General features: G+C 38.3%; 1 protein-coding gene, 5 non-coding genes and 6 pseudogenes across 6 annotated transcripts; all 12 read right to left on the bottom strand.

Annotated features, from left to right (window-relative positions):
* Positions 1–4,956: 4,956 nt before the first annotated feature.
* Positions 4,957–5,075, bottom strand: LOC126685123 (5S ribosomal RNA; annotated as a pseudogene).
* A 4,004-nt stretch (positions 5,076–9,079) lies between these two features.
* LOC126685124 (5S ribosomal RNA) lies at positions 9,080–9,198 on the bottom strand (annotated as a pseudogene).
* A 218-nt stretch (positions 9,199–9,416) lies between these two features.
* Positions 9,417–9,536, bottom strand: LOC126685138 (5S ribosomal RNA; annotated as a pseudogene).
* Positions 9,537–9,762: 226 nt separating this feature from the next.
* On the bottom strand, positions 9,763–9,881 carry LOC126685113 (5S ribosomal RNA). The gene has a single exon (XR_007643265.1). It is a non-coding gene; the product is annotated as a 5S ribosomal RNA (ribosomal RNA).
* A 388-nt stretch (positions 9,882–10,269) lies between these two features.
* Positions 10,270–10,388, bottom strand: LOC126685118 (5S ribosomal RNA). The gene has a single exon (XR_007643270.1). It is a non-coding gene; the product is annotated as a 5S ribosomal RNA (ribosomal RNA).
* Positions 10,389–10,606: 218 nt separating this feature from the next.
* LOC126685136 (5S ribosomal RNA) lies at positions 10,607–10,726 on the bottom strand (annotated as a pseudogene).
* Positions 10,727–10,952: 226 nt separating this feature from the next.
* LOC126685114 (5S ribosomal RNA) lies at positions 10,953–11,071 on the bottom strand. Its single transcript, XR_007643266.1, has one exon. It is a non-coding gene; the product is annotated as a 5S ribosomal RNA (ribosomal RNA).
* A 373-nt stretch (positions 11,072–11,444) lies between these two features.
* On the bottom strand, positions 11,445–11,563 carry LOC126685091 (5S ribosomal RNA). The gene has a single exon (XR_007643244.1). It is a non-coding gene; the product is annotated as a 5S ribosomal RNA (ribosomal RNA).
* Positions 11,564–12,080: 517 nt separating this feature from the next.
* LOC126685157 (5S ribosomal RNA) lies at positions 12,081–12,198 on the bottom strand (annotated as a pseudogene).
* A 232-nt stretch (positions 12,199–12,430) lies between these two features.
* LOC126685099 (5S ribosomal RNA) lies at positions 12,431–12,549 on the bottom strand. The gene has a single exon (XR_007643252.1). It is a non-coding gene; the product is annotated as a 5S ribosomal RNA (ribosomal RNA).
* A 233-nt stretch (positions 12,550–12,782) lies between these two features.
* Positions 12,783–12,901, bottom strand: LOC126685130 (5S ribosomal RNA; annotated as a pseudogene).
* Positions 12,902–18,764: 5,863 nt separating this feature from the next.
* LOC126681825 (uncharacterized) lies at positions 18,765–19,651 on the bottom strand. Its single transcript, XM_050377381.1, has 3 exons — positions 19,483–19,651; positions 19,341–19,393; positions 18,765–19,136 (listed from the first exon to the last, which is right to left on the bottom strand). Exons 1-3 carry the CDS (start codon positions 19,649–19,651, stop codon positions 18,765–18,767), a joined length of 594 nt encoding a protein of 197 aa, XP_050233338.1.
* Between the last annotated feature and the right edge of the window lie 5,542 nt (positions 19,652–25,193).

Genomic DNA, 25,193 nt, shown 5'->3' on the forward strand with positions numbered 1-25,193 from the left:
GGCCCAACATACGGCCAACTACACTTCCTCTGGATGGATCGCTCCCTCCTTTGGACCAATCGTATCTTCTGAAATCTTCTCCTCCACATTCTCCTCGACTGAGTCAGAAGCCAAGGGATCACGATCCTCAGCATTAGAAGTTTCAATACCAAAAGAATGAGAGTCCCTAACCAGGACCAGAGCTGTCTAGGTCGTAGAGGTTTGACCCAACGGTCCCTTATCACCACAAACATCTGAGTCAAGACTTGATGTCTTCTAACCAGGATCTATGGCATCTCTCATACCTTCGCTGATAACATCGGAAGGAAACACTGGTGATATAGGTAATCCAGCCTTTTTAGCAGCAACTTTAGCCGCAACACGCTGACCCAAAGCCCGGAGATCAATTGAAAGGAATTTTTTGATATCATAATCTAGATAATCTTCGCGAACTATCTTAATCACAGTAGCGCAAAAGTCAGTCAGACATCCACTCATGTAAACGTTAGCATCTCGTTTGTTGTTTTGCTGATCTTGAGTCAGCCTTTCTCATGAAGCCTGAAGTTGCAACATAGTAGCTTCGTGATCAGAAACTTTCTTCTCTAAGATCTTAATACGATCCAGAGTTGTTTGATTCTGCTTGTTCAGTTTCACCCTCTCTGAAGACATAGAATCTCGTAATAGGGTCATTTCTTTCTCATGTCTCTGTTCCAAAAATGCAGTCTCCTCCACCTTACGACGAATTAAGGCATTTTCCTGAATAAGCTGAAGACAGAAACACAAAATAAGAAAGAAAGAACACTAAAAACGGAGACACACAAACCCGTCACAAAAGAAAGAAGACAGTAAGAAATATTTACCTGTAACAAGGCAGAATCAATCCGGTCACAAGCACCAGATCCAGTACAACTGTCCCAAACCTCTATGTCTTTAGGAAATTGCACAAATTGGGAAAATAAAGAAGACACTTCGGGAGAAGAGGCAGACAACCACTCAACATTTTGCTGTAACCATTCCTTAGGATTAGGAAAGGAATCCAAGTTCTTCTTGAAACGTTTCGCTGACCCCTGTCTGGTCCGATCGCGGATATCTCGCCCTTTCTTACTAGAGGAGGAGGGAAATCCAGACTCAGGATTCTTCTCAATCTTGACAACTGGCCGAGGAGGCAACGACAGCGATGCAGGCTTAGACCTAGTGAAAACAACCGAGTCATCATCAAAGGTAAGAGTCAAAGCATCAAGAAAATCGTCCCCATTCTTGCAAAAGCAATATAGATAAGTATACATTCAATAATGACAGAGGCCAAGAAAAGACTAATGAGAAGCATACCCTGAGACGTAGACGTCAAATCTACAAAAGATAGAGGTGAAGGAGAAAGGCAAGACTGAGACAGTGTACCATCACTCTCAAGAGGCCCCTCAGTCACAATACGAGGAGGCAACTCAATATGAGGAAACTTATGGTAAAGGTATATATCCACTAAGTCATAAAAATCGAATAAATGGGACTGGCATCATCTACTAAAGAATCTATTACCTCGGAGTCAATAGCACAAAGTGGGGAAAAAGACAAAGACTCAGAGTCATCAACCCAATCAGAGGGGAAATCAGTAAAGGCACTATCGTGACTCACAAAGAAGAAAAAACGCTGCCAACGTTTGGTAATTTTAGGCAAAGCATCAATCAAACGCCTACCCCGATGAGCAGCCAAACGATGATAAAACTCATTACTTCTACGAGTAATAAAGAAAAGCTCATTCAAAAGACCCAAAGTAGGAACCAAACCTTTGTCACAGATTAACTCGATAAAGCAACACAAGACTCGGATTGCGTTTGGATGAATCTGGCCTAAGGGGATCCCATACTCCTTCACAAAAGACTCAATTAATGGATCCAAAGGAAAACGTAACCCGCAACGAAATTGTTCCCTATAGACAACTACTTTTCCATCACCCACATCCTCATTAGCACTCATGCGAGCGCCGCAGACAGAAAGGGAATACACAACGGGTATCCCATAATCATCACGAATCTCGCTCAAAGACTCTCTATCAATATTAGTAACCAACGAACTTAAAGAATTACGGTAATCTACAGCAGCGCCAGAAGAAGGGAGAGACGCAAAAGACCTAGTACGCGTCACTCAATACAAAAAATCGAGAAAGAAAATGAAACTTACCTGGAAACCAAAAGGAAGAAGAAAGGCGAAAGGGAACAATGGCGATAAAGGAAAACAAAGATTTTTTTTGAAATGAACAGAGAAGAAGAAAATAAAAGAAAATGGAAAGAAAAGAAAAGAAATTTAAAGAAGGATCTAGGAAACCGCAACAGCAGTTACTAGATGGAAACGTGGCGGACATTCAGGAGCATGAAATGATTGCAGTTCAAATTTTGAAAAACAGAATTGAAGAGGCAATTAATCCCAACGGATAAAAAGAAAAGGGACAGCCCGAAACAGGCCCAAAGATGACCCAGAAAAACAAACATAAATGCTTGAAAGACACAACCTTGTGAGGAGGTACTAATGATGGATATCACACCTGAAATAGTACCAGAAGAATGTAACAGGAAACAAGCCACAAACAATAAGACCAGTCGCAAGTCCCTGACCCAGAACCCAACAGTAACCAACTAATCACACGGATAAACTAGTCATCCCTAAAGATTAAGGATGATGAAAGAGTGCAGCTCATCGTAACAAGAAGATGAGCTCATAATGAAGGAGAAGACTCCTAACGCATTACAATGACAACAAGCGTTTGGTTGATCCTTGTTTCTTCATTCTTCTTAGGTTTTTTTTTTCCAGAATAAATAGTCAAACTGTTTTAAACTCTTAAACCACAGTAGTAGTAGTACTAGATTATTTTCTGTCTTAAACTTATAGTTATGTTTTAGACTATTTTGTTGGGTGATCTAAATGTTATTTTATTGCTATTGGCATGATTACTCTATTTATGGTGTTTCTATATATTGCCATACTTTTGGACTTTTTAATTTAAGACAAGCATGCTTTGAATATGTGTTGCTTTTATATATTGCTAGACTAGGATGAAGTCTCGGATGCCCCCGAGCATGTGGTTTTATATAGTTACATTGTTTTAAATGTATAATGTTGGTTATCTGAAAGGCTAGCTACAGGTTTTGGTACAACCATACCCATGCCCTAGCGCTGGTCGCAATCTATAAAAATGTGTCGTGACAAAGTTTGTTTGAGAGCTTTTGTTTCAAAACAAGGCATTTTATATGTTATGTGTTTATTTTTTTCGGCATAATAAGTGGTTAATGAATCCTAAGAACTACTACTGAATTAGGATTCGAGTCATGTCTTTGAAACGTCATCTTTTGTTTTCAAAATTTTCTGCGTACTCCTATTGGAATGTCGTGAGTGAGCTGTGTGATTTAACTGATATATTGCTTATATAAGTTGTTGTTTTCACTTGGGTGATCACTTGTACGCACTCAAATCATAAGCCTGGAAAATTGGGAAAACAACGGGGTCAGATATACTGAGATGAGTTCATAATGCTATTTACATTTATTAAGTCTAAAACCCTTAAAACAAATCCTTTTATACTAATATACTTAAGATTATGGAAATACAGTATTGAAATGATACCAGCGTAAGTATGACGTATCATACTGAACCCAGAGTGGACGGGAATAAATCCTGTCATATACCAGCGTAAGCAAGACATTAATCTGCCGATCACAGAGTACTTACCGGTGCACACAGTTTCGATACAAGCCTATCGAGTAGCTTGTTCCAATCCAGATCCATAATCTCTTAAAACAGTTCAAAACAGTTTATATACTAAAATAATTGCGGTACTTAATAAAAGCGGTAAACAACACAACAAACTCAATGCTTGCGTATCCACTTGAATCTTGGTAAATATCCTAAACCTGCTCTAACTCCAAAGCACGAACAGTCGACGAGTCTAGAAACAATGCTTAAGTTAAAAATAAATCATCCCCTAACTCTAAGAATACTATACACCAAATAAGACTAGCATCTCAAACCACAACCAAGGTATAAGCTCAAGCACAACATCCATACAAATACATTCCATATTCAAATTAATACTAGAGTCAAACAATAAGTTAATCATAATTGAGTTCCCGTTGAAAATATAATCCGGAGTACTTATATAACTTAGTTTAAAACTTTGAAACCAAGTGAAAATCCCTGAGTTGTGAATTTGACTTCAAGCTTAATCTCACATGTCGGGCGACCCAAGTCTAACCTGACCCAATTATATGCCAGAGTAAAACCAATGTTAAATCTAAAACATTTAAACTAAAACATTATTCATTTGAAAACCATGGAACTCAATATACCTTAACAACAAGGAAACACTTACACAATATGCTCAAAACTAGCCTCAGTTGGCCAAACCACCCAGAGTAGACACCAGCGTGCCTAATCACTTAAAATGATTCCAACAACATGTATACATATCTAAAGCATAAGCTCATATATGAACCAATTAATCAAACCAACAATCATTCATGGCATAGAATTTCTAATTTTATAATCAACAAACATAAAACGTTTCCCCAACAAGTTTAAACAATACAAACATACCAAAGTCATACAAACAACCCCAAAACTTTTTATGGGTAACAACAATATCCTTAAACAATAACAACAACAAACCAATGTATAATTAAGTATTTTAAGCCAACAATCCAACCTTAGGTTCAACTTCAAAGTTCTTATGGGATCCGGTGCATAAGTGCTGGTACGATCGCACCCGTCACACCTTGCACGATCATCGTATATTTCTGCTGCCTTGAAACTCATTCGACCAAAATAAAAACTATCTTTAAAAGTACGTTTTAGTCCCTGAATGTTTTCCATATTTCCCGTTTTGTCCCTGCATTGCAATTCATCGGTGCTCGTTACTCGTTCTGTTTATGTCTCGGCAATAATAATAATAAAAAAAATTACAGGCGCAGACCCCAAAAATGCAAAAACGGGGTGCAACGCGAGAACTTCCCAGGATGTCACCAATCTTAGTAATGCTTTCGCCCAAGCACGTTCAACTTTGGAGTTCTGATGGAATCTGGTGCATTAGTGCTGGTATGATCGCACCCGTCACACCTTACACGATCATCGTATATATCTTCTGCCTTGCAACTCATTCGACCAAAATAAAAACTATCTTTAAAAGTACATGTGAGCATAGCGGGATTCGGGGGCCGCTCGCCCAAGGCTTATGGCTGACTTTTCAATCTGGAAATGGTTTGAAAAATGAAGTCGTCACCTAGTTCAACTAGGAAATGCCTTTTAACCGACTACATAGCCGTACTCGCCTCCGATAAGACTATCGTGCATCAGACCAAAGACTAGGGTTCGTGGACCTCCCCGAGACTCTTGTGTTTGGCTTATCTGTTACCCGCTTTATTTTCTGGACATATTCGTTTTATATCTCATCTTAACAGTATATGCAGTTCACAAGATACGAAAGCTGTAAAATAAACAAGTATGAAAGCTGTAAACACGTTTGATGCGCATAAGACTCGATCAAGACTGGCATTTGAGGCAAGTAGCGGGTACTCCTATGCATACATCTAACCTTAGAGGTTTCTAGCAAATAGCATAAGTCTGGCTGGTCTGGATTGATTACATGCACAAACCGGATGTATAAGTGTGATTGATTTATTTTATTAGGTGAGTCTTGAAAAACCTATACAACCATTTACTACGTTTTCATATTAGTCCTACAATATCTAGGTGATGGGCTGGAGTTGCATTAATGGGCTAATTTTAGGTGATTAGTCCTTTAACCGGTTATTATTGGATTTGGAATGCTATTCGAAAGCAATAAACATTGCTAGCATGGTCAGGGGCAGTTGGATATACATATAAGGCTAGAGATACTTTTAAACCTCGTTGACATTAAGTGCCTAGCACTCGCGCGAGTTTTGACCATCGGTCTGGTCAGAATGAGCTCTTGGTCAAATCACGAGAGTTGTGGGTCTCGTCGATCCGGTTCTACTGGTTTGATTCGGAGTTGATTCCGAGTTTGGGTTAATCCGGCTCGTGGGCCCGGTTTATACACTATGTTACATATCTATACTTATGAGTCCTTTTTACATCGGGTATGGCCTGTTACAGTACAAAATATTAAAGTACATTGGATTAGCTACGTATGGGTTCAAACTGGGCCTGATTTGGCGTCTAGATGGGCCCGAAAACGTGTTTTGAAGTTTGGATCGAAGTCGGGAAGATCTGGAAAGCAAATCTGGGATCTGGAAAAGGAAGAACACAGGGCCGGATTAGAGTGCCGGCGCCGGCAGGATGACGTAGCGGCGCTGCCGGTTGCAGCGGCGTCGCCGCCGGTTTGTCGGCAATTTCAGGGGTCGTTTTGTTTTGCTTTGTTCTTACCCGTTTTAACTCCGTTTTTCATGTAAACATCGTCAAAACAGCATAAAATCAAACAAGGAATCCAAAAAACACATAATCGAAGTGTTTAAAGCTCATCTATGCAAAATTATTTTATGGGCAACAAGTACATTTTTGAAGTTTTCGTGGCAAAAAGAGCTAAAATCTCCTAGAAACATGCATTCTAAGAGCTCTAAATTGATTGTTTTCTGGTTTTGAACATTAAAAACAGCTAATTACAGTGATTAATATGCCTTTTCATCGAATTTTATGGCGCTTATTGAAAGCATCGAATTAATAGATTAAAGCTATTGTAATGACAAATAAGCAATTATAGGCTAAACATGCATCCTAAAATTCACAATTACAACAGTTATGGCAATTATTCATGCAAATTTATGGCAAAATCAAAAGAACAATATTGAGGGTCCTTAGAAATACCATTCTGAGTCCTTGGCTCGTTTACTGGCGAAGTGGATGCGGAATCCAGCTTCGAATCTGTGCAGGGCTTGTGTTCTTGGAGAATCAACACGTATTTAGTGTTTTCAGGACTGGATTTAGTGTGTGTGTGTGGTGGCCGAATTCTACTGGTCAATTTCTAGGGTTTGTGTGCCACATTTAGCAAGGATGTCTTAAGGCTGTATTTATAGTGGTTAAGGATGACCTACAGTTTCCTAGAATATTCTAGGGTGAAAGTGTGTGAAGTGATAAGTTTTTAAGTGTTAAGATTAGCTTTAAACTCTAACGTTTTAGTTAAATTCGTATTAAGGATTAGTGGCTAAGTAAAAGATTGCTAAAAGTGCGTTTTGGTGCCCGAAAGTGTTAAAAAGGTTCCTCGGGCCCTATAGGTTTGGTTAAGGTCAATTTCAGACCGTCAAACTTGCAAATTGGCCCATAAACTTCTAAGATATGACAATTAGTCCAATTTCTAGACTTATATTACAATTTCTTTGGATTTTTATGGGCTATTTACGCCTCATTGCGTTTTAATCCTCCAAGTTTACAGCTGTGCACAAATTAGGCCTGCTTAGATTCCAGCAAGCGAATCGAAAGCTCGTCACCCGGACAGATTTCTCTGGAAATCATCATTGGACGCTTCAGTTCCTTATCACTTTTTACCTATCCGAAAAAATAGGTGTTTACAGTTTGCCCCCTCTTTAACGAGAATTGAGGAAGTAGGTCAATTCTTGTTAAAGAAGAGACTTACTGTTAGACGAGCGACAAGGATACTGCCCACCATCGGAGGCTCTCGCTCGCTTGGTGGTATGGTAATGCCCTAGCCTAAGAATTACCCGCTGTGGTGCATGACTCTTGCCTCATGCACCTCTAGTTCTGGCCTACTCCGCATCTTGCTTGGAATGGTTTTCTCAGCTGTCTGTGAGCCCGGGCTGCCTGAGTGCGTGCTCTGTGGAATGGAGCTATAAACTCTCGGCCGTCCCGAGAGTGGTTTGATGGCTCGAACCCTTGTAATTGTCCTGTCCGAGGCTTTCATATAGACAGACAGGATCCCTTGACCGTCCCAAAGGCCACCGATATCGCATAGGTGTCTGGATTCCATTAATTATTTCATGCTTAACGGATGCTGGTGTCTTTCTACCAGGCTTTGGTGTCTTTCCACCGTATGCCGATGTTTTTCATCAGACTTTAGCGTCTTTCTGCCACTTATGGTGTCATTATACCATGTTTCGGTGTTTTTCTACCGTGTTTTGGCGTCTTTATGCCAGTTGGGGAGTCTGGCTCTTTCAGATCCCGTCTTCCGGATAATTCTCCGGGTTTGCTTTGAAGGTTCTGGGTCTTGTCTGGAGGCTCTGGGTCTTGTATGAAGGCTTTGGGTCATACTTTGAAGGCTCTGGGACTTATCTGAAGCCTCTGGGTCTTACTCTGAAAGTCGCTGGGACTTATCTAAAGGCTCTCGATCTTACTCTGAAAGGCTCTGGAACTTATATGAAGAATCTGGGTCTTGTCTGAAGGCTCTAGGTCTTGTCTGAAGGCTCTATGTCTTGTGAAGGCTCTGGGTCTTTGTCTAAAGGCTCTGGGTCTTTGTTTTGATTCTCTGAGTTTGCTCTGAAAGCTCTAGGACTTGTTCTGTCGTTCTTGGTTGTTCATCTTCTGGTATGTCTGTATCTCTGTCTGCGCTATTTTTCGGCTGTTCATCATCTGGGGTATATGTATTTTTCTGGCTGTTCATCCTCTACGGTGTCTGTATTTTTCTGGTTGTTCCGTCTTCTGGCCTTGCATCCGTAGAGGTATTTTCTGGCATATCCTCGAAGGATGTGATTTTTCGTTTTTTAGTGGCTTATGTCTTTTAAGAAAGTCATCCCCTCATTTCTAATTTTGCATTCTTTTTCTTCATTCTCTGTTCCCTAAATTTGAGCATATGAGCTATGGCACCACCCTAGACTTTTAGGGAACAATGCATTGATCTTGACTTCCAGGCTAACCGGCATTCTGGTGAATTAATGTTGGTATGATCGCACCCGTCACACCTTGCACGATCATCGTATATATCTACTGCCTTGCAACTCATTCAACCAAAATAAAAACTATCTTTAAAAGTACGTTTTGGTCCCTGAACGTTTTCCATATTTTCTATTTAGTCCCTGTATTGGAATTCATCGGTGCTCGTTACTCGTTACTCGTTACTCGTTCTGTTTATGCGATGAGCAATAATAATTAAAAAATATGCAGGTGCGGACCGCAAAAATGCAAAAAAGAGGCGCAACACGAGGACTTCCCAGGAGGTCACCTATCCTAGTACTGCTCTTGCACAAGTACGTTTAACTTCGGAGTTCTGATGGGATCCAGTGCATTAGTGCTGGTAGGATCGCACCGGTCACACCTTGCACGATCATCGTATATATCTGCTGCCTTGCAACTCATTCAACCAAAATAAAAAATATCTTTAAAAGTACGTTTTGGTCCCTGAACGTTTTCCATATTTCCCGTTTAGTTCCTGAACTTTTTCCATATTTTCCGTTTAGTCCCTGCATTTCAATTCATAGGCGATAATAATTAAAAAACCAGGCGCGGACCGCAAAAATGCAAAAAAAAAAGTGCAACACCAGGACTTCCCGGGAGGTGACCCCATTCTAGTACTGCTTTCGCCCAAGCACGTTTTACTTCGGAGTTCTGATGGGATCCGGTGCATTAGTGCTTGTATGATCACACCCGTCACACCTTGAACGATCATCGTATATATCTGCTGCATTGCAACTCATTCAACCAAAATAAAAACTATCTTTAAACGTACGTTTTGGTCCCTGTAATTTTTTCATATTTCCCGTTTAGTCCCTCCATTGCAATTCATCGGTGCTCATTACTCGTTACTCATTCTGTTTATGCGATATGCGATAATAATTAAATAACTTGCAGGCGCAGACCGCAAACATGCAAAAAAGTGTACAACACGAGGACTTCCCAGGAGGTCACCCATCCTAGTACTGCTCTCGCCCAAGCACGTTTCACTTTGGAATTCTGATGGAATTCGGTGCATTAGTGCTGGTATGATCGCACCCGTCACACCTTGCACGATCATCGTATATATTTGATGCCTTGCAACTCATTCTACCAAAATAAAAACTATCTTTAAAAGTACGTTTTGGCACGTTTAACTTCGGAGTTCTGATGGGATCCGGTGCATAAGTGCTGGTATGATCGCACCCGTCACACCTTGCACGATCATCGTATATATCTGCTGCCTTGCAAGTCATTCAACCAAAATAAAAACTATCTTTAAAAGTACGTTTTGGTCCCTGAACGTTTTCCATATTTTCTATTTAGTCCCTGCATTGGAATTCATCGGTGCTCGTTACTCGTTACTCGTTACTCGTTACTCGTTCTGTTTATGCGATGAGCAATAATAATTAAAAAATATGCAGGTGCGGACCGCAAAAATGCAAAAAAGAGGCGCAACACGAGGACTTCCCAGGAGGTCACCTATCCTAGTACTGCTCTTGCACAAGCACGTTTAACTTCGGAGTTCTGATGGGATCCAGTGCATTAGTGCTGGTAGGATCGCACCGGTCACACCTTGCACGATCATCGTATATATCTGCTGCCTTGCAACTCATTCAACCAAAATAAAAAATATCTTTAAAAGTACGTTTTGGTCCCTGAACGTTTTCCATATTTCCCGTTTAGTTCCTGAACTTTTTCCATATTTTCCGTTTAGTCCCTGCATTTCAATTCATAGGCGATAATAATTAAAAAACCAGGCGCGGACCGCAAAAATGCAAAAAAAAAAGTGCAACACCAGGACTTCCCGGGAGGTAACCCCATTCTAGTACTGCTTTCGCCCAAGCACGTTTTACTTCGGAGTTCTGATGGGATCCGGTGCATTAGTGCTTGTATGATCACACCCGTCACACCTTGAACGATCATCGTATATATCTGCTGCATTGCAACTCATTCAACCAAAATAAAAACTATCTTTAAACGTACGTTTTGGTCCCTGTAATTTTTTCATATTTCCCGTTTAGTCCCTCCATTGCAATTCATCGGTGCTCATTACTCGTTACTCATTCTGTTTATGCGATATGCGATAATAATTAAATAACTTGCAGGCGCAGACCGCAAACATGCAAAAAAGTGTACAACACGAGGACTTCCCAGGAGGTCACCCATCCTAGTACTGCTCTCGCCCAAGCACGTTTCACTTTGGAATTCTGATGGAATTCGGTGCATTAGTGCTGGTATGATCGCACCCGTCACACCTTGCACGATCATCGTATATATTTGATGCCTTGCAACTCATTCTACCAAAATAAAAACTATCTTTAAAAGTACGTTTTGGCACGTTTAACTTCGGAGTTCTGATGGGATCCGGTGCATAAGTGCTGGTATGATCGCACCCGTCACACCTTGCACGATCATCGTATATATCTGCTGCCTTGCAAGTCATTCAACCAAAATAAAAACTATCTTTAAAAGTACGTTTTGATCCCTGAACTTTTTCCTTATTTCCCGTATAGTCCCTGCATTGAAATTCACCGGTGCTCGTTACTCGTTACTGGTTCTGTTTATGAGATAGGCGATAATAATTAAAAAAATGCAGGCGCAGACCGCAAAAATGCAAAAAAAAGGCGCAACACGAGGACTTCCCAGGAGGTCACCCATCCTAGTACTGCTCTCGCCCAAATAAGTTTCACTTCGGAGCTCTGATGGGATCCGGTGCATTAGTACTGGTATGATCGCACCCGTCACACCTTGCACGATCATCGTATATGTCTGCTGCCTTGCAACTCATTCAACCAAAATAAAAACTATCTTTAAAAGTATGTTTTTGCACGTTTAACTTCGGAGCTCTGATGGGATCCGGTGCATTAGTGCCGGTATGATCGCACCGGTCACACCTTGCACGATCATCGTATATATCTGCTGCCTTGCAACTCATTCAACAAAAATAAAAACTATCTTTCAAAGTACGTTTTGGCACGTTTAACTTCGGAGTTCTGATGGGATCTGGTGCATTAGTCCTGGTATGATAGCACCCGTCACGCCTTACACGATCATCGTTTATATCTTCTGCCTTGCAACTCATTCAACCAAAATAAAAACTATCTTTAAAAGTATTTTTTGGTCCCTGAACGTTTTCCATATTTCCCGTTTAGTCCCTGCATTGCAATTCACTGGTGCTCGTTACTCGTTACCCGTTCTGTTTATGCGATAGGCGATAATAATTAAACAAATGCAGGCGCGGACCGCAAAAAAAAAAAAAAGCGCAACATGAGGACTTCCCAGGAGGTCAACCAACCTAGTACTACTCTCGCCCAAGCACGTTTAACTTTCGAGCTCTGATGGGATCCGGTTCATTTTGTTGGTATGATCGCACCCGTCACACCTTGCACGATCATCGTATATATCTGCTGCCTTGCAACTCATTCAACCAAAATAAAAACTATCTTTAAAAGTATGTTTTGGTCCTGAACTTTTTCCATATTTCCCGTTTAGTCCCTGCATTGCAATTCAGCGGTGCTCGTTATTCGTTACTCGTTACTCGTTCTGTTTATGCGATAAGCGATAACAATTAAAACAATACAGGCGCTGAACGCAAAAATGCAAAAAAGGGGTGTAACACGAGGACTTCCCAGGAGATCACCCATCCTAGTACTACTCTCGCCCAAGCTCGTTTAACTTCAGATTTCTAATGGGATCCAGTGCATTAGTGCTGGTATGATCGCACCCGTCACACCTTGAACGATCATCATATATATCTGCTACCTTGCAACTCATTCAACCAAAATTTAAACTATCTTTAAAAGTACGTTTTGGTCCCTGAACTTTTTCCATATTTTCCGTTTAGTCCTTGCATTGCAATTCACCGGTGCTCGTTACTCGTTACTCGTTACTCGTTCTGTTTATGCGATAGGCGATAATATTTAAAAAAATGCAGGCGCGTATCACAAAAATGCAAAAAAGGGGTGCAACACGAGGACTTCCAAGGAGGTCACTCATCCTAATACTGCTCTCGCCCAAGCACGTTCAACTTCGGAGTATTGATGGGATCCAGTGCATTAGTGCTGGTATGATGGCACCCGTCGCACCTTGCACGATCATCGTATATATCTGCTGCCTTGCAACTCATTGAACCAAAATAAAAACTATGTTTAAAAGTACGTTTTGGCACGTTTTACTCTGGAGTTCTGATGGGATTCGGTGGATTTGTCATTCATAATCGTTGTTTCTGAGATTCACGTTTTGAAGGAGACGAAGTTGGAGGTTAGGGGTGTATTCATGTTCTTTTCCTTATATGCTATGGTTCTTGATAAGTTTGGTTCTTGTAATCTTTCATAGCATTTAAAATCATGATTTTGTTGAGTTATTAACATTAGAACCTTTGATTTAAGTTTGAATTTTGGTGATGAGAGGTTGGCGGGTTAGGCTCTATAACAAGGAATTGAAATTGTTTAATGGAATGAAGGAGATGGCTAAAAGACTAGAATGGTCCTTAGGTTATTATGTTTTAATCAATTAAATTCCTTAAGTCAATTTTTTACCATTTCAAATTTTACTTATTAATTGATTGTTTTAAATTTTAACTTGGGTATTCTTTTTCAATATAGCAATTCGACAATATTATTTTAAAATCTGAAAATAATATTTAGATTCATTAATAATTAATTTACCTTTTATTATTATATGTGAGAATTTGGTATTTATATTTAATCTACAATTTTTGAGATTTTGGCGTGGCAAATGTGATTAAATATTTATTTTAGCTTTTAATTGTTTATTAAATTATTTTAGAGAAGTATTTTGTCAGTGATATCCGATTTCTTGGATTTCAAGCTATTTTGTTCTACTTTGATATTAATTAATATATTATTTAAATTATAATTATAAACTGTGGTATATAACTTTGGATTATCAGTTGGGTCGGTCTGGACTTGCGTCGCCGACACATGGGTTTAGCCTGGTAATTTTAGAAACTCGGCTAACCTACTATTTGAGGAATTTATTTAATTATTAGTTAAATATTATTTAAATAATATTTCGAAGTGGTTTCTAAGGTGTGAACTCAATGGACTTGAATTAGTTTACGATATTATATTTTATTTGAGAATTGCGTTTCTCTGTGTGATTTTATCTATCTTATTATTTTTTTCTAGTCCTACGTGGTGTCTAGTATTCTTAAAATTAGGGGTTGGAGTGATTTTAACTTATGAATTTATTTTTAGATGCTTCGACTATTCGCGCTCAGGAGTCGAACCAGGGTTAGCTGTTTGCCAAGATTCACGTTGATAAGCAAGCAGTGAGTTTGTAGTGCTATTTACTGCTTTATTAAGTACCGCATCATATTTTAATATTATAAATGCTTTTCAATTGTATTAGGCGATTATGGATCTGGATTGAAACGAGATACTCGATAGTCTTGTATCGAGACTGTGTGTACTGGTAAGTACTCTAGGATCGGCGGACTAAAGTCTTGCTTACGCTGGTATATGACGATGATCTGTTCCCGTCCACTCTGGGTTTATCAGTATGCTATGTCATACTTACGGTGGAATCATTTCAGTACTGTTTTCCACAATCATGTTATATTAGTATAAAAGGTTTTGATTTAAGGGTTTTAAACTAAATAAATATAAATAGTATTACGAACTCATCTCAATATATCTGACCATGTTTTTCCAAATTTTTCAGGTTTATGATTTGAAAGCTGGTCCACTCCGATCCGTTTAATTCCTCGGAGGTTTTATGTTATATAAACTAGTCACTATTTTCGAATTCTTAGACCGCAATAGAACTAGTTTATATATTACTTTGGTTATTGCACATTGGGATTGTCGGTTTGTCTGATTGATTATTACTGGCAGGTTTAATCTGGATTATTTTATTATTATATTTAAGGCATGCTGTTGAGCATTTCAAATATTTATGTTATTTATATTAGAACTGTGATATAAATTGCTAGACTTAGGTTGGAGTCTCGGTTGCCCCCGAGCAGTGTTTCTGCAGGTTTATATGTTTGATTTTTTTTCCGCGAGGCTTGCTGCGGGTTTTGGTACGACAATACCGATACCCTAGCGCCGGTCACAATTTATGAAATTGGGTCATGACAAAGTTGGTATCAGAGATTTAGTTTCGAACTAAGGCCAAATTTTTGCATGTTATGTGCTTATCGCTTTAGGGCAAGTTATGTGTTGTTATTGTGTCATAGGGTCTACAGCGGAATTAGGATTAAAGTCTTGTCTTTTGAAAGGTCATCATTTGTTTTCAAAACTTCTTACCTTCACCATTAGGAGTGTTTGCGTCTGTCTTATGTGCTACTAATGCTTTATTTTGAAAAGTTTATGTATTACATTGGAATGTTATTGTTATTACTTTGGGTGAATTGTTAATTATTGAGCTATTTAAGTTATACTCTAGGTGTTGCTATGTGGGCATTGTTTGAGTTTTGTTGTTTCATTCATAGGAATGAATACTGGTAGGCGTGTTGCAGCTCAGGCTGAGACTGAAGCTGATGACGCTATGTCGATTGAGGTTGATCAGCATGAACCGGTAGTTCAAGCTGGTAGACGATGTGCAGGCGGAGGTCAGGCTGGCATCAGGCCGGCAGACGACGGGCTGGCAGAGGCAGGCTACTGGAGTTAGAGGTAGGAGACGTGTTGGTGCAGACGCTCAGGCACCCGGTGTACTACAAGTTCCTATGGATCCGTTTGACTTCACAACATTTCTGGATGGAATCACTGCACTACAGGATAACCAAGTGCAACTGCAGGCGGGACAGATCGCCATGCTGAACCAGTATGCTATGCTGCGACAGATTGTACAGCAACAGGTACCACAGGCTGGTGGTGTTGCGGTTGGTGGTGCCAGAATCACTGATAGGGATTTGGTGTTGGCTTATTCGAGGCTGAAGCCGACTGAGTTTGCAGGCGACGGTGATGCCCTAGACTTTCTGGAGGGGGTTGACCGGAATGCTCAGAGATTGCAGGCTTCTGAGAGGCAGACAGTTATGCTAGTGGAGATGTCCTTGAAGGGTCCTGCAAATGACTAGTTTCGCAGGGAAATTCGTGCTGATATGGCTACTATTTATTGGGAGGAGTTTGTAACTCGATTCAAAGATTTTCACCTACTTATTAGTGATAGAGGGTCATAGGGACAGATTGCTAATTTTGAAAAGAGGAGACATGTCGATACATGAGTATACCACTGAGTTTGTGAGGTTGAGTTTCTTTGCCCCAGTGCAGACTGAACAACAGAGGGTGAACGACAGGTACGTGAAGGGTCTAGGTGCTGAGTTTATTAGTCTTCTGACTTAGACGCACAGAGACTTCACCAGTGTAGTGGATAGTGCTCGTCGTATGGAGAGTACATTACTGCATTTTGGGAAAATGCCAGAGGCCAAGAAGACGGGCGGTGTTGTTCAGAGTAGTGGGCAGCAGCTATCAGTACAAGCCTTCCCTGTATAAGAGTCAAAAAGGGGGTGGTCGAAAAGGGTATCAGCCGTATTCACACAGTTCTGATTACGGTGGGAGTAGCTGTGGATCTGGTCGCGGTTACAGTGGTACTTCTTGTGTTCCGTTTTGTCAGAACTGCAGAATGGAGACATCCGGGACAGTGCCAAGTGGCACCATGTAGTTGTTATGCTTGTGGCCAGCTGGGTCATTTTGCTAGGGAGTGTCCGACATCTGGGCAGCAGATGTCGTCGGCTAGTGTTGCTCAACCGTTCTTTCAGCAGCAGAAACCTATTTTTCCTCCTTCTGTAGTACTATTTCGTACTCAATTAAGAACTAGATAAGATTAATTTTCTATTGGTATAGAGCTCTAACAGTTCAAATCAGTCAAGAAATTAATCACAGATCTGATAAAAGAAGCTAAGAGTCTAACATTAACTCCAAAATTGTAATCAAATCCACGTACTCCCATAATGCAATCAAACCTATGTACTCCAAAAATGTAATCAAATCTATATACTCGAAAAAAGTAATCAAATCTATGCTGGATCCTAACTTCAAAGCTAAGCAATAAACCATTTCTCGCACAAACGGAAACAACAAATATGAAAGTTTTTAACAATCTATTTCATGGCATACATCTTTTCCAGTAGAACAAAGGCAATCTATTTCATTGCATTCATCTTCGCAAGCTACACTAATACATCTGTCACAAAGCTTGCTAACTTTTACATCCACAAGACTTTAAACTTCAATAATCTCCTTGTTTTGAGCTATTTTCCATAACTGGTAGCTAAAGAACTAAAGTACCCAGCAAATAAAACAACCTTTGCATTAACTGCTGCAAAATCATTAAATCAAACCGTAAAAATAAAAAAATCACCATAAACCCAATTTACAAACGGTTAACATTATCTAAAGCATAAACTAAAAAAATCACCAAAAATCCAATATCATATTTTATAATTTGATCAAAACTAGCATCGCTTACTTTTAGTGAAGTCATTTATGCTAATTAAGTTCCTAATTCTTCAGATAGCAGACCATAGGGGTGTTCAAATTCAGTTTGGTTGGGTTATGAGCTTATAACCACCCAAACTGAATTTCTAATAATATCTTGGGTTATAACCCAAATAATTTGGGTTATGTTAGTTTAGTTATTTAAAACCAACATGGGTTATATGGGTTATTTAACTTACTTTTTTTTTGCTTTTTATCACTTTAGATGAAAAATTTAAAACCCAAATTTCAATCTGATTTTTTTTTAAAAAAAAAATATTTCCAGAAAAAAAAAATAATTCCAGAAAAAAATATTTTCAGAAAAAAATTTAAAATTTTTTTTTCAGAAAAAATATATTTTGATAAAAAAAATAATTTTTTTGAAAAAAAAATTTTCCAGAAAATTTTTTTTTAAAAAAATATTTATTTTCAGAAAAAACATATTTTCAGGAAAAAAAATAAAAAAAATAAAAAGGTGTTACACTTGCTAAGTCCACCATTAACAATCCGAAACTAATTCGGAAACACAACAAAACCATGACAGAAAAACACGGGATATTACAATCTCAGTCACTGAAGTTGGTCGTATGCATTCCACAACCTCTTCGATCTTCTTAAGATCTACCTTGATTCCACTTTGAGATACTACATGTCCCAAAAATGCGACTTATTCTAACCAGAATTCCCACTTTGAAAACTTGGCGTACAATTGATGCTCCCTTAATGTCTGAAGAACTATATGTAAATGGTGTCCATGCTCCTCTTCTGTACGCGAGTATATCAAAATATCATCAATAAAGACGATCACAAACTGATCCAAGAATGGTTTGAATATCCTATTCATCATATCCATGAAAGCCGCTGGAGCATTCGTCAATCCGAATGACATAACTAGGAACTCATAGTGACCATATCGAGTCCTAAAAGCAGTTTTCGAAACATCATCCTCTCGGATCTTCAACTGATGATATCCTGATCGCAAATCAATCTTAGAAAAGTACCTTGCTCCTTGAAGTTGATCGAACAAATCATCAATCCTTGGCAAAGGGTACTTATTCTTGATTGTAACCTTGTTCAGCTGTCTGTAGTCGATACAGAGGTGAAACAAGTTATCTTTCTTCTTAACAAATAAGATAGGTTCTCCCCACGGTGGAACACTTGGTCTGAAAAAACCACGATCAAGTAGCTCCTCTAATTGATCTTTCAATTCTTTTAACTCTGCTGGTGCCATCCGATAAGGAGGTATTGATATCAGTTTGGTAGCAGGAGCTAATTCAATACAGAACTCTATCTCTCTGTCTGGTGGTAATCCAGGTAACTCGTCTGGAAAAACATTTTGGTACTCCATTACCACTGGTACATTGTGTACACTCCCTTGAACTTTCTCTGTATCTAACACAATAGCTAAGAATGCTTGACACCATTTCCTTATCATTTGTTGAGCTTTCATACCTGAGATTATGCTAGTGGTGGATTTTAGTTCCTCACCTTGAATTGAAATTATTCAATTCCAGGGGTATTAAATATCACCAGCTTATTAGTGCAATCCACATTTGCATAATGTTGAGCTAACCAATCCATACCCAATATAACATCAAATGCTAGCACCTCTAGTAAAACTAGATCAGCAAACAACTCTCGTCCTTGAACATTCATAGGACAAGACGGATAAACTATGTCCGTATCCATACTTTCACCCATTGTCGTGGCTACTGATAATGGATTCTGCAAATAAGTGGGTTGTTTCCCCATCTTAATTGAAAAACTCGGCGAAAAAAATGAATGCGTCGCACCCGGATCAAATAATACTAAGGCATCCATAGAAGCTGTAGTAAAGATACCTTGCACAACTGCATTAGAGTCTTGAGCCTCCTATGAGTTCAATGCAAACACTCTGGCTTGACTTCCTTCTTCCTGAGAAGTCTGGCCAGTACCTCTTCCTCCAGCATTCCTTCCTCCACCACAATTGTTTTCAAAACCTCTACCTCTCTAACCAGTAAACGTACTACCGGTTTGACCTTGCCCAGATGCCGCTCGAAACACAGGCCTCCGCTGCTGCTGAAAAGGTTATGCTACACTAGCAGTAGACCCTTGTGCTCCTGACATCAGACACTGTTTAGCATAATGGCCTGGTTGGCCACAAAAAAAGCACGATCCTGGAGCGAGATGACACACTCCATAATGTCTCCTCCGACAATTCTGGCAGAATGGAGCTAACACTCCAGCACTTCATGAGCTGCGTCCACTCGAACTAGCTCTAGGGGTATTAAAACGCTTGTAATCTTCCCCTTCTTAAAATTTCTGTGACGTGGCCCAGTAAAACCACTTGGACTGAAGAACATCTGTGTATTGGCCGCCGCAGTAACCTGATCACTCCTCGTCGACATTGGTACAGTAGGATTGACAATCCTTCCAAACTGTACGAACGAAGTCTACATCTGACGTGCACTGTCTATCAGCTGGATCAAATCTTTATTCACATCAAAGACAAGGATGACAAATTTAGGTCCTAAACCCTTGATAAACCTCACATTCACCCTGATTGGATCAGCCATCAAATTAGGTGCAAATCTCCCAATTCATGTAAATTATGTCACGTATTCCTGCACTGACTTATCTCATTTCATCAATCAGTAACTGATCTCCATAACTCTCGGTCACAGAGAATGGCAGATAGAACTCTCTGTACCGATTGACAAATTCTTCCCAGGTCATCTGATTCATCGTAGGTTGAATTATATGTCTAAACCAATCCTTTGCTGGTCCTTTCATAGACATCTCGACTAACAGAATTGACTGTCTCTCATCCGCATGCAGACGTCTAGCATTACGCTCAACTTCCTCCAAGAAATCTAGCGCATCACCAGAACCGTCAAATTCTGTTGGTTTGAGTCGCATATACGCCGAAACACTATCTCTATCAACATTTGCACCAACTCGCTGTTGTTGTTGCAATAGTTGCTCCCTATGCATAGCCTGATTCTCAACTTGGCTAGCCTGCATAGCTGCAACTCCAGCAAAGAAGTGATTAAAGTCAAAGCCTGACGCATTTGGTTGTAGAGGTATTCCAGGAGCTTGAACTGGTACATGTTCCTCCACTGCCTGACCACTAGCTCTACCTCTAGGTCTACCACGCCCACGGCCTCTACCTGTCGCATTAGCCGGTTCATTTTTCCCTAAATGCACAGACGACTCATCACGAGCTTCTTCAGGTGCATCTCGTATCATCACATCTCGGCCGCGAGTTTGTCTTTGGTCAGCCATCCTAACTAAATCAAACCACATTGTAATCAAACAATAGACGACAAATACGAGTTCAACATGTATGCATATAACCATCTCAATGATCGCACCTCATGTGCTTATGCGTATCACAACACATAACTCGTGTTAAACATAATATAGACTCACAGCCCAAACGAAAAGCTGAATATTTCACAATAAAATGATGACATAACAAGGACATGACTCGAATTCTATTGATGCAGTACTTCCCTAGACTCTATTGTTCTATTATCAACAATGTTATTGTAGACACTCTAGTTCTACAACATTGCTCTGATACCAAGTTTGTCACGACCCGATTTCCACCCAAAAACTCGTGCCGAGACCAGCGCTAGGGAATGGGAATGGTTGTTCCAAAACCCGTAGCAAGCCTAGGAAAAACAGAAAAAACTTTTCGCATTTTGAAAACATGAAAGGTCTCAATCTCTTTTTGCAAGTATTTGAAAACCTTTAGATAAACGTGTAATCAAAACCATGCGATTGCATTTCTGGACTAAGGATAGTACGTGTACATAGCACGTATCCTAACATAACCCTGTTTGAAAACAATGCTAGCGGTGCAAACCAATTAACACATCAAGTAACCGGTTAAAGCATGCCAAACAAACATAAAGCTTTTATCAAAACCAGGTTTCTTTATAAACATCTGGCAAAAGCCCTTTTTGTATAAAACATGCTTTTGTCCCAAAATGATACTAACAGTAGTTTCACATCAGCGTTAAAACATTTACAAATGAACTACTATGTGATAGTAGAACTACCCTGCAGCTCTAGAGTTACCTTAATCTACTTACGACTTTCGGAGAAAGAACTGGAAGTCTTGTCACGTCAAAATGCCATTTACTTGTGAAAGGGAAATCAATAGGGGTCAAATATGAGTGAATTCACATAGTTACTTAAGCATATTAATAAAAGCATAAATCGCATGTGAACACACTTTGTGCAGTCAAATAACCAATCCAAATGAAACTCTAAGAGAAACCGCATTTGGTTAACTATGGTTAATACAATGGTTCATGCTCACTTGTTTAACACAGGATGAATTGTGAACTCATGACATCACAATCATCTTAACTCTGTGTAAGGTTTGCTGGGCCGTAAATTTAATTATTGGCTCCCCATGACAACCTGTTAGGTCTAGGCCTCTTTGCAAGCATCTGGCCACAGGACCCAGCCAATATGCAATAGAATGCAGTGATTTATTAACACCGGTGATCACACAATTCTATTGATGCCCATAGATAGCACGTTCCAGTGGATCTATATTGGTTTTAAATCGACTCTATGCAATGCAATTTCAAACACATTTTGAGTTATAATTTTTTTGGCATTAATATTCAATAGTAAATATGCGAACTCACAAAACCGTTATTCACAAAAACCGTTTTCGATCACCCTCTACTCTCCTGGTCCGTTAGCTTGCTTGCTCGTGGGAACTAATTAGTAAACAATTGTTAAACACAACTGAAACAAGAATTCTAACTCAAAAGAGTAGACTCTTTATAGACATTAATAGACATATAACATATCTAGTCTATTCCCATCCTCGATATCAACTCATTGTTCTCTAACTATTAATCACTTTGATTAATAGAGGACCTAATTAAAACATCTCTAAATTTTAATTAATCGAACTTCTTTAACTATCCAATTCCTTTTTTAGTCCTTTTTAAACGTCCTATTTCGTATTTCAAAGTCCTTTTTGATTCCGTATTGAGCGTACCGTTCAAAATGCGCGTTGGCGCGAAGCCTTGTGCGCCCGCACATTGTCCCTATGCGTCCGCACAGTCACTATGCTCATGCACAGCCACAGTAACTCCGTTCCCGGTCCAATTCTGTCGAGCTATTACGTCATTTTTTGATCCATAACGTCAATTCACATACCAAACAACTCGGTTATGAAATCGAAACGTAAAATAAATACGTGTACGTTCGATTCGATATAGTAACCGTTTTATATTCGAATATAATCCATTTTCTATATCACCGAATTCAAAATAGCGGTTATAACTTCGATTAATATCGAATTACCGAAGAAATTCGAGTTAGAAACAAGAAATCAGATCAAAATTGGCGAACCTACCGTCGCGTATCATTTTCTGTCCATTTTCTATATCACCGCCGTTCTCTGAAACTTATAAACCTAAGTTTTAGGTTTCTCCTGATTCAAATGAATTCTCATTTGAATTGTTAGATTATATATTTTGGCTAAAAGCCAAACTAGCCCCTAGGTATTTACGCGTTACTTTAACTCAAATTCTTAAATACTTGTCCGTAACTAAAATGGACAACAAATTCTTATATTTTATTTTTAATAAATCATTTAAGATTTATTAGCGCTAAATTAGACCCACTTAATAAAATTTCTATCTCCAAATTCAATAAAATGTTAGGGGTAATTTCTTAAAAATATTCCGTGAATATTGACTCCAAAAATATTCACACGGAACTTATTAATTATTCTATTTTAATTTATAAGCATATCTTGATTCCCGTTAGTTAAAATATAAATATCCAAATTTTATATTTTAACTTCTATAGCTATTTTATATTTCGGGAGATACTATAAATTAAATTTACCCTCAAATTTAATTTACGTACTCCTAGTCCTATAATGTACGTGGAATAATTTAGTCCTTTTAATTTATGGGGTATTACAGTTTGTAAGGTTTTAAACGTTTGGCTTATATAGCTAAAAAGGTGAAATGTTAGAATTTGTTTTGAAACGTTCTAAATGTTTGGATTAAATCACAAATAAGGTGAAATGTTATGATTTGTTTCGTAACGTCTTTAAACGTTTGGATTTGTTTCAAAATTGTTTAAATGTTTGGCTTAAATCGCTAAAAAGGTGAAACGTTTGAATTTGTATCGTAACGTTTTAAACATTTGGATTTGATTCGTAACTTTTTAAACGTTTGGATTTGTTTCATAACGTTATAAACGTTTGGCTTAAATCGCTAAAAAGGTGAAAAGTTAGAATTTGTTTTGCAATGTTTTAAACGTTAGGATTTATTTCATAACGTTTTAAACGTTTTGCTTAAATAGCTAAAACGGTGAAATGTTAGGATTTGTTTCATAACGTTTTAAACATTTGGCATAAATCGCTAAAAAGGTGAAACGTTAGGATTTGTTTTGTAACGTTTTAAACATTTTGGCTTAAATAGCTAAAAATGTCAAAATTAGGATTTGTTTCGTATCGTTTTAAACATTTGGATTTGTTTCGTAACGTTTTAAACGTTTGGCTTAAATCGCTAAAAAGGTGTAACGTTAGGATTTGTTTCGTAACGTTTTAAACATTTGGCTTAAATAGCTGAAAAGGCCAAATGGTAGAATTTGTTTCGTAACGTTTTAAACATTTCGCTTTAATAGCTAAAAAGGGGAAATGTTAGGATTTGTTTAGTAACCTTTTAAACATTTGGCTTAAATCGCTAAAAAAGTGAAATGTTTAGATTTGTTTCGTAATATTTTAAACGTTTTGATTTGTTTCGTAACGTTTTAAACGTTTGGCTTAAATCACTAAAAAGGGGAAATGTTTGGATTTTTACTATAATGTTTTAAACGTTTGGATTTTTTTCGTAACGTTTTACACGTTTGGATTTGTATCCTAATGTTCTAAACATTTGGATTTGTTTCTTAATGTTTTAAACATTTGGATTTGTCTCGTAACCTTTTAAACGTTTGGCTTAAATCGCTAAAAAGGTGAAACGTTAGTATTTGTTTGTAACGTTTTAAACGTTGGGATTTGTTTCGTAACGTTTTGAGCGTTTGGCTTAAATAACTAAAAATGCGAAACTTTAGGATTTGTTTCGTAATGTTTTAAACGTTTGGCTTACATCGCTAAAACAGTGAAACGTTAGGATTTGTTTTGTAACTTTTTAAACATAGGGATTTGTTTCTTAACGTTTTCAGCATTTGGCTTAAATAGCTAAAAAGGTGAAAGTTTAGGATTTGTTTTGTAACGTTTTAAACGTTTGGATTTGTTTCGTAACATTTTAGACGTTTGGCTTAAATCGCTAAAAAGGTGAAACATTTGGATTTGTATCGTAATGTTTTAAACGTTTGGATTTGTATCGTAACGTTTTATACGTTTGGATTTGTTTCGTAACGTTTTAAACGTTTGGATTTGTTTCGTAATGTTTTAAACATTTGGATTTGTTTCGTAAAGCTTTAAACGTTTGGATGAAATCGCTTAAAAGATGAAATGTTTCGATTTGTTTCGTAACGTTTTAAAGGTTTGGATTTGTTTCATAATATTTAAATGTTTGGATTTGTTTCATAACTTTCTAAATGTTTGGATTTGTTTCGTAACCTTTTAAAACATTTGGATTAAATCGCTAAAAAGGGGAAACATTAGGATTTGTTTCGTAATATTTTAAACGTTTGGTTTAAATCGCTAAAAAGGTGAAATGTTAGGATTTGTTTCGTAACATTTTAAACATTTGGATTAAATATCATAAAAGGTGAAACTTTAGGATTTGTTTTGTAACGTTTTAAACTTTTGGATTTGTTTCGTAATGTTATAAACGTTCGACTTAAATAGTTAAAAACGTGAAACGTTTGGATTTGTTTCGTAATGTTTTAAAGGTTTTGCTTAAATGGCTAAAAAGGTGAAACATTTGGATTTTTTCGTAAAGTTTTAAACGT

Source organism: Mercurialis annua, linkage group LG5 (genome assembly GCF_937616625.2).
Source record: "Mercurialis annua linkage group LG5, ddMerAnnu1.2, whole genome shotgun sequence".
Classification (NCBI taxonomy): Eukaryota; Viridiplantae; Streptophyta; class Magnoliopsida; order Malpighiales; family Euphorbiaceae; genus Mercurialis; species Mercurialis annua.